This window comes from Psammomys obesus, unplaced genomic scaffold (genome assembly GCF_907164565.1).
Source record: "Psammomys obesus unplaced genomic scaffold, mPsaObe1.curated_primary_1811, whole genome shotgun sequence".
In the NCBI taxonomy this organism is placed as follows: Eukaryota; Metazoa; Chordata; class Mammalia; order Rodentia; family Muridae; genus Psammomys; species Psammomys obesus.
Window position 1 is genome coordinate 19681260 of NW_026596134.1, and position 9513 is coordinate 19690772.

General features: G+C 36.5%; 1 protein-coding gene across 1 annotated transcript in view; it reads left to right on the top strand.

Annotated features, from left to right (window-relative positions):
- Gtf2a1 (general transcription factor IIA subunit 1) overlaps window positions 1-6756 on the top strand; it is a 34318-nt gene extending 27562 nt beyond the window's left edge. The window contains exons 8-9 of the mRNA XM_055593109.1: window positions 273-362; window positions 3327-6756. Of these exons, the coding sequence (XP_055449084.1) occupies window positions 273-362; window positions 3327-3434 (198 nt within the window). The 3' untranslated portion in view covers window positions 3435-6756. The remainder of the gene's footprint in view (window positions 1-272; window positions 363-3326) is intronic.
- Window positions 6757-9513: the final 2757 nt, after the last annotated feature.

Genomic DNA, 9513 nt, shown 5'->3' on the forward strand with positions numbered 1-9513 from the left:
TGTGTGTGTGTGTGTGTGTGTGTGTGTGTGTGTGTGTGTGTGTGTGTGTGTGTTTTAAGACAGTGTTTCTCTCTGTCCCTCTCTTGTCCTGGACTTGCTTTGTAAACCAGGCTGGTCTTGAACTCACACAGACCCGCTTGCCTCTGCCTCCCTGATTACTAGGATTACAGCATGTGCCACCACACACAGCTCACTGTACTTCTTTTGCTAAACTAAATGTTACAGGAATATATACATAGCAGTACATGTGTAAATTCTCCTTTTGTTTGCAGGAGCCCCTCAACAGTGAAGATGATGTAAGTGATGAGGAAGGGCAGGAACTCTTTGACACAGAAAATGTTGTTGTTTGCCAGTATGATAAGGTAAAGACTTCATTATCAGTTATGAACATTATTTCTATTGTACTTTCTCTAGACCATCTTTCCAGCCTTATTGAAACATTTGGGCAAATGATGACTGCCTGTATTGAACTCTGTTTACTTCTGAGACCAGCTTCTACTTTATAGCTTAGGGTGGCCTGGAACTCCTTGTATAGCTGGCTAGCCCAGGATGGCTTTGTGCATTACTCCTGCCTCAGCCTGGGTTTTAGGTGCAGGCTACCATGTCCAGCTTGCCTTCTTTACTACTGTTGATAGACCAGAAAACATTGTGATTGCTTCATAGGTTGTTTGAATAGAATGAATAGAACTAATTACTTAGCATTACCTTTGAAAAGTAATGAGTAAAAGGAGGGAGATAATCTTTTTTCATTCATACTATCTCATCTTCTAATGACATCTTTGCCTTTTAATGACAAAACTATCTCATTAACCTAATTGAATTGTATTTTATTACTAAGAGAACTAGGAAAATAAGCAGTAACAAAAACTAATAAACAGATGAGTTTTATGTGATTGCCTTAATTTTTACTTATTTTGCTGTTCAAGGAAGTTTTAAATCAAGCTATCTAGTTTTGTGGGGTTTTTTTCCCCTTAGTTTATAAGGTTTTTGTTTTCTTTCCCAATTTTTAAGTGTATGAGTGCTTTGCCTGTATGTTTGTATAATGTGCACCACATTTGTGCCTGGTGCCTGCAGAGGTCAAAGGAGGGTGTCAGCTGCCTCAGAAGAGAAGGTTGTGAGCCACCATGCAGATGCTGGGAACCAAACCCCAGTCATGTGGAAGAACAGTCATGCTTTAAACTGCTGAGCTATTTCTCTTTAATTGCTTGGTTCTTGATTCATTATGTTTTTAGGCCTTAAACAGGGTGTTTTTCTTTTTTCTCTTCTCTTCTCTTCTCTTCTCTTCTCTTCTCTTCTCTTCTCTTCTCTTCTCTTCTCTTCTCTTCTCTTCTCTTCTCTTCTTTTTTGTTACTAGCTATTATGCTGTGACCCATTAATACAGTTCTTCATGTTGTGGTTGAGGCACTGTAAAATTATTTTCACTGCTACCTCATAACTATAATTTTGCTACTGTTACGAATCATAATGTAAACATCTGTTTTCTGATGGTCTTAGGAAACCCCTGTGGAAGGGTCCTTCAACCCCCGAAAGTTGAGAACCACTGTATTGGTGTTTTTGTTGGAATTTTTATCACTAGGTCTTAAGTGATAAGCACTTTAAGTCATGAAATTTATTGTACATTCATATATTACATTGTTTTTTTTGTAACCATTTGTTTCTTAAACAACTATTTATGGAGTAGCACGGAGTAAGTTACAATGAATAGGATAAGTAGCTGTGCTTAAATAAAACAGATCTACAGGGAGAATGTCAGTGCAGTGTATCTTCTTAACAAAAAAGGTAAAACCAGGCCAATACCAACAATCTAAGGTTTGTTACATTATTGATAATTTGATAGCATATGTTTTTGTGTATTGTGCCTTCATATGAATATTTTTAATCCCCTACCATAAATAGTATGGCAGGTGGAATTTTTTTGTTCCCTGTAGAAAAAGTATGAGGTTAAAAACAGCAGTTAGTTAGTTTGAAGTATTTGCAGCCAAATACCCAAAACACAATTTCATGATAGGTTAGAAGACGAGAGCGTGACTGAAGAATATTCCTCTAGTGTGTTCCTGTTGTAGGAGAATAGTGTATTCTCCTTTGACAAGCTATATACAGTGTTTTAAATGCTATCAGAGTTGGGTCGTCTTGTTCTCAGGTACATTCAAGTTTTAATCTAATAAACTGAGACTATGTTTGCATAGCCTAGTGAGAAACAATTTCAGAGTTTTCAAAATTCCATTTCAAGAATTAGAAAGACTGAAAGAATTGGTGCTTTAGTGAGGGGTAAATGTTGTGGCTGGCAGTCTGTGGCTAGTTAAAATGAGGAATGAATATGGTTTGATCCAACTTGAGTTTTAGGAGCTTTGTTTTGAAATCTAAGCTTTATATTTCAATAGTGAGTCACTTTTAAGAAAAGCACAGAAGAAATAATGAAGTTGTTGTCTGACAAGTCATAGTTTAAAATGCTAATAGGACGACAAGTTTCAGGTAATTAGTGAACTGTTGGAGCACTGATGAAAACAGTATAACAGTATAGTATAACATTATTTATAAGTAATTTTACTTTAACACATTTTCATTGGACATTAAAGAGGCCTTTCTATTAGCATTTTGTACATTTATGAAGGGGTTAGGCCAGTAAAGGAATGCTTTTAAAGTTGTACTTTGTACTTCTGTGCAGATAAAAATACTATACCATTTATTATTCAATATGACTTAGTTTTGAATTTCTGGACTTTCTGAATGTGTCTCTGTTCTACCTTTGTTCTAACATTACTGTTTTCTGTTTTGTTTTAATGAGAAAAGTTTGGAGTCTAGAGAAAGAACACTTAGTGATTTCCAAATGTACAAAACACTATGTTAATATTAAAGGCAGTGCTAGGATCAGTAAGTGAAAGAGGAAACAGATTTCAGGGCAGGGTAGACAAAGTTCTAATTATAATCTGGTAGACATTGAACAATTGTCATGGTATGCCAGAGGTTTCTGTGCTAAGGATAGGCCATAGGATTTTAGAATTGAGATCTCAGAAATTTGTGTCTAGTGAGTATTTCTGCATTATTGTGTGAAAGGTCTGTGTTAGGTTTTGAGATCTCTTAAGTTTATTTTAGTAAAAAAGAAAGAAGGCCCCAATGTTGTTGCTTGCAGATAACCCATAACTATTTTACTGAATACAAGTTACTGAGAGCTATTAGAAAAAAATCTACATAGTGCTTTTTGCTAAAATGTGTGAACTCAGTTTTCAAGTATAGTAATTATATAGGACAAAGCTTGTGGTTTTATTATGAATGGGGTTTTGTTGTTTTCTCCTATTATATCTTTTGCATTCTCAATTTTTGTTTAGATACACAGAAGTAAAAATAAATGGAAATTTCACCTCAAGGATGGCATTATGAATCTTAACGGAAGAGATTATATATTTTCCAAAGCCATTGGAGACGCAGAGTGGTGAAGAGTTGCTTCTTGCCTTTTATAAATAAGACAAAAGAAGCTTAAAATGTTAAAGTGGACGGTTTGAAACTTGGGACATATATCAACCAAAACTTCACTTCTGCATGTCAGAAAAGCGCAGTAGAAATAAAGCTACTGGAACAAAAGCTAGACCTTGACCACATAGACACTACTTCAAACTGGCAAGCCATGGAACTGTAGCACCCGGGGTTGCTGGGTGGGGGGAGGGGTTTGTGTAGGAAAACTGTAACTGTCAATTTTAAATACAGGAACCTGCCATTGGTAATTAGCATGTAAAGCTTTGTCTATATTCCTTTCACCAAGTTGGGCTCAATCAGAAGATATGTGTTGGAATGACCTGAAGAAATTTCCCTTTTGATAGATTGAACTGAAACTGCTTATTGTATGTGGTTATATTTGGTAAAAATTGCGTGTGAGCTTTTTACAGAAGGGCAAGAATTATGGTGTTGAATTTTAATTCACTTGTATAAGAAAATTTAAAACTCATAATAGGTCTTAAACATTTTTACTTGTTACTCTCCCTCAGTAACACTTACCTCTTGCTTCCCTGCTGTATGAACATCTACATAAGATTATAAAGGATCAATGGTCACAGTTTGGAGACAGGGTTGACCCAGGAATGGATGCTTGTTTTAATTAGGTTCTCCTACTTGATAAATGTAACTTAAAAGACTTGGGTCTTACCTGTGTTGAGTAGAATTGAAGTGACAGCTTAATTTCCATATTCAAAAACTGTGCTCAGTTCCATACTTTAAGAAGAAGCCCGAAATTGGCTCCTCAGGAACATGTTTTTATTTCACAAAGGTACCACCGAGCTGAAATTGTATAGTACACATGATATGTGAAGGTTTTTTTTTGTTGTTGTTGTTGGACTACAATGTGTGCTTATCTGTGCATTTAGTCTTTATGTAAACACTGAGATGACATTCTGTACCTTGATCTAAGAAGCATAAGGACAGGTGGTGAGGAATGGATTTTTATTAAACAATTTAGTAATTATAAAAGTTTCTTGTGTTTACTAGTAAAGAATTTTAGAAATTATTATTTTAATTAAACAAATTTTTTAAACAACTTTGTAACTTGAGGGAAAGTTTGAGGGTGGAGGGGGTAGAGGGAGGTGGGCCACTAAATACAAATTTACCTCTATTTCTTTGGATGGCCCTTCCAGGCTATTGATGATGTGGACTTGGGCTCCAGTTTGCACATTGGAAAAAAATACAGAGATTTGACTTGTATATTAAAGACTCTAGACATGTGCTTTGTGTGTTGAGAATGTGTAGCTCTGTTCCCGTAAGGGGCTCTAAAGAACACTGGCGCTGCAGCAAGTCAGCTTCCTGGGAACTGCAGGGATGCTCGCTCACCTTCATCTCTGTGCTAGTGACTTACAAAATTTGCATTCAAGTTGACTTCCCTGTTGTTTGTTTGGTCTTCCATTTTTGTCTTCCTTTAATTTGACTTTATGTAGTGCCAGAAATAACAGATAAAACTAAACAGATATTACAAAGGAAAAACTGCTTTTTTTTTTTTTTTAAAGCACATATTTTGAAATTTCTTAATGCAACTGATTTCCTTTCCCCAGTTATCACCCTACTGAACTATTTTATGTTGTGAAATTTGGTATCGGTGGTGTCTTACTTAACATGACAGAAGTTAGATTTGCTTCTATACCATAAATGGTAATACAGTTTTTTGTTTTATAATTAATGTTGCATTTTGAGGGGAAGTTTGTTTTATTCTCCTTTTCTCAAAGCACACACAGTACTGTTGTTTTACCTATAAAACTTGGAGAACGGAGTAGGTGAAATCTGTGAATCTGTTGTTCAGGTGTCCTTCGGCATAGTTCCAGAAGGTGTGTGTTTACTCAATGAAGTCAGTGACCTGAACTACCTACGGCAGCGCGGCGGTGTTGCTTCTGTGAAACTCTTGGACTAATCAGTAGTAGTTATGTTAGTTCAGCACATGTCCTGGGCCCTCTGAGTAGTCAAACAAGTTGAAGGTTAGCCATGTACACTGGCCTGTCTCTCCTAGCTATATTTTCAAACATGAACAACCACTTCTTTCAGAGTGACACACAGAGGGCTATCTTGAAGCAGGAAGCAACCATTTGTATTTGTACCTGTGTGTTGCCTATTAATAAGGGCATCCTGGCCAAATACTTTTTTCTGTGAAAACTCTGAAAGCCGGTTAAAACGACGTTGCACACCAGGTTGTGCTCTTATATGCTGTTATGTTGTGTTCCTTTTTAAATCAAGTAGCATGTTGTATTTTTTATTAGAGCAGTTTTGGCTGTGTAAATGTCCCTTGCTTTGAATTCTTAATCATGCTTTCGCCATTACATTTAACAGATGATGTCATTAAGTTCTATTAAAGTGTCATTCCTTTGGAAAGGCAAGGAATTCCCACTTGGAGAATTTTATGCTGAAAGTGCGATGCTTATCCAAAAGGTGGAAATAGTTCAGACTTTGAGATAGGGAAGTAAGCAGTGATCTGTTTAGATTTGTACCAGTAGTGATGGCACCTTCTATATAACATGACACCAGTAGTGAGTGCTAAGGGAAATTTACACAGAATGACAAAAGTGGAAATGTGTGCCTTTCAGTAGATGAACTCTTACCTGGTGGTCGTTTGTATTCTCAGACCACAGGAATGTCTGAGAGCACATGTGATTTCTTAGGAGTAACAGGGCTTTGTCACATGCGGTTTCTAGAGTCAAGCATAACAGGAAGGGGTGTTTATATTGGGCTTTTATTCGTGAAATGTTCACACTTCTGTTAAATATGCATCCCGTTTACACTGTTGCCTTTTTATAAGTCACGCTGGCATCAATATTCATCGAGCCTGTGCATTGATTGAAATGTGTTCATGACAAGCATATTAGATACTGGCATTAGAAGACAATGTAAAAATATATTAGTTTTTATATAAAGGCTTTCTTTTGCTGTATTGAAAATCAAGTAGTTTCCTTTTGGTGACTTGTATGGACGAATGGAGAGTTGTCTCCCTCTGAGAATATTTTTTTTATTATCTTATAGCAATAATGTCACCATATTAGAGGGTAAGTATTCCTTTTATAAGAAAACATATCTCCTCTTAGCAATTTTTCCTATGTAACAGCAATTTCTTCCACCTGATAAGGTTCTTATGTTTTCATATTACTTCATCTTGGACTTTTGAGCTTTTGTGCAATGTGCTATTTTATTGATCTTTGTACATTTTCATTTCCTATGTTTCCTTCCTACCTGTCTGAATAGCTCTAGCAGATGCTCATGTTTTTTGGTTAATAAATGATTGTTTTTTTTGTGTGTGTGTTTTCCAAAGTTTTTGTTAGGTTTGCATTTTAATCTGATACCCTATGGGAATTATTCTGGTTTATATTCTTCCCCCTGGAAGCCTGCTTTTGTCCTCCTTTTGTCATCTTCCTTGCATGCATGATTTAAGGAAGATTGCATCAAATTTAATATTTTTGTTTGAGGAACAAAGCTTCCTCCTGTTTGAGGGAAGAACAAAACAACATTGAATTAACTACTCACTCATCCAAGCTTCCTTAAATCAGTCCAGTGTGCATCAGGTTACACTGAGTGGGGAGGGGATAATCCCTAGCTGTTCCAAGCTACTATTGTCGACTGCTGTTGTACATACTGTTGTGTGTAAGGGCGTAAATATATTTATTATGTTTGTAAAATTCATTCTGTACACTTGCAGATCAAGGTTGCTCTTCTGTGATATATGGGGGGTTAGGTTTTAAAGACCATCTTGGAATAAAATTAAAAAGCTTAGTATTTTGATGTACTAAGACTATTTTAAGTTTAATATTTTACCTTGCAAAAACTTTAATTAAAGATGTTATTTAAAAAAAAAGTAACGTTGCTTGCTTTGCTTACTAGTCTATGATATTGGCATATGGAGAGCTGAGTGAAACCATACAGTATAGACAGGAAGTTCATCAAAAATAGGGATGTCATTAAATCTGTACCCTTAGTTGAATTCTGTACCTGTAAGGTCGTGGGTTTGGGATGCCAGACTGAATTGTTAAGCTGTGTTAGAAATCCTTAAGCGCTTTTAAAAGTTGTATTTTCCAGGCACAGAGGCTTTCAGCATGGGTAAATTCACACCAACTGAATGTAAATTAAGGTTAATATAATTGACATTGTATTATTAAGTGAGTATTTCGACTGAAGAAACTTAGATTACATAGGATGAAGGTATTAAGAACATCGTTTCATTTCCTTATCTGGCTAAACTGTTTTCTCTTAGTTGAGAGTTTGTAAATAATTGCTTATTAGGATATTTGGATTATTGAGGTTTGTATTACATATTAAATATATTTTGTGTTACTTTAGAAGATATTAAATTACTAGCAGTATTTTGATTTTATAGTTAATTGAAATGAATCATTAAGAGCTTGCCTTTTTGTAATTTTTTATCCTGTTATAAACTACTTTATCTAAGGAAACATGCAGATTTTAACTATTAAATAATCATAATAAAGATATTTATTTATTGCCAGCATTTCTTGTATTTTGCAGTTTAATTGAATCTCCTAATTATGGTCTTAATCCTTCTGACCGGAGTTCCCATTTGTGAAATAACAATGGCAAGATTTTGAGTATGAGATAATTTAAAATGAGTGGTTAAAAAAAAAAAAATAAAGAAGTACATCATCAAAATAACAGAATGTGGTGTGATTGAGAGACCAAAAGGTTTGGCCATAAACCAACCCAAAAGGAGTTGTTGAACCCTGTGTGGTTGCCAAGAGCCGACCAAAAAAAGGAGGAAAAGAATGATGAGCATCAGAGAGTAAGAATACTTAGTGTTCTGAATTACATGTCTGAAATAGATTTGTTTTTCAAAATTGAAACTGGTAGAACTATATTTTTTCAATATTATTGTTTTTTGCTTTATGCATATTAATATTTTTTCCTGCGTGTATATACATGTGCCATGAACATTGAGTACTCAAAGATAACAGAAGAGGGCATGGATCCCCTGGAAATGGAGTTACTGAGTTAGGAGCCGCCATATACATGCTGGAATTAAACCCAGGTCCTCTGCCAGAGCAACCAGTGCTCTTAATCATTGAGCCAACTCTAGCCTGGGAACTATAGTATTTTAAAAATAAATTTCCCAGCTATGTATGGGCCATACGCAGTTGATGTAAACAGCTCTGAGGTGCCAAGCACTAATCCAGGAGTGATTGGTAATCTCTCTCGGCAGAGAGCCCACTGACTTCATCTAGTCCATGGACCTTCCATTCTAAGGATACCATGGCTAGTTGTCGTGGGCAACCACAAGCAGTGCCTCTATAAGCCTGTGTTTTGGTGGTCTGGGGCCCTCTGACCAACTCAAATACATAGCCTATATCTGGTACTCTTTTTGTTCTGTTTTAAGCTGTGAGAAACTTGACAAGAGTATCAGGGATAAAAGAGAGTAATGGGAACAGAATATGATCAAAGTACATTCTGTACATATGTGTAAAATTGCGAAAGAATAGAGAAGATGCCATAGTTAGGGTGCAGTGGGGGCAGGGCAGAAAGGCTTAGAGATGAGATAGTTCTTTGACTCAGCTTGCAGAGACAAATGATTTCCAACTCAGTCTTGTTAGGAAGAGACGGTGGCCCTGCAGATGCTGGGTCTTTTTTTTTTTTTTTTTTTTTTTCTTTCCCTGCAATGTCAACACTGTCTCCATGTCTGTAGCAGACAAGGGAGTAAATAAAAACACCCAGTGTGTAGTGTGGCTGTTTGCTTCACATTTCTGTCACCAAGAAAACGGCAATGATGGCTTATAGAAGACATTGGGTGGCGTCATACAACAGAGTCAGAGCAGTGCCCACTGACCGTTTGTAGGGTTGAGATTGATTCTTTATAGGAGAGGAAAGGGCCAGGATCCCGCCCACCCCCCTTGACTGCAGTCATCATATGCCGAGCCTCAGCTGCACAGCATCTTGCCACTTATGGTGCCCTTAGTGTAGGGATGAGAGCATATAGGAGGCGGACAGTCGGCCATTGACTTCAGTGATGTCGCTGCCTAGGAGTCCATGCTCTTCTCAGGAAGCCGAGTT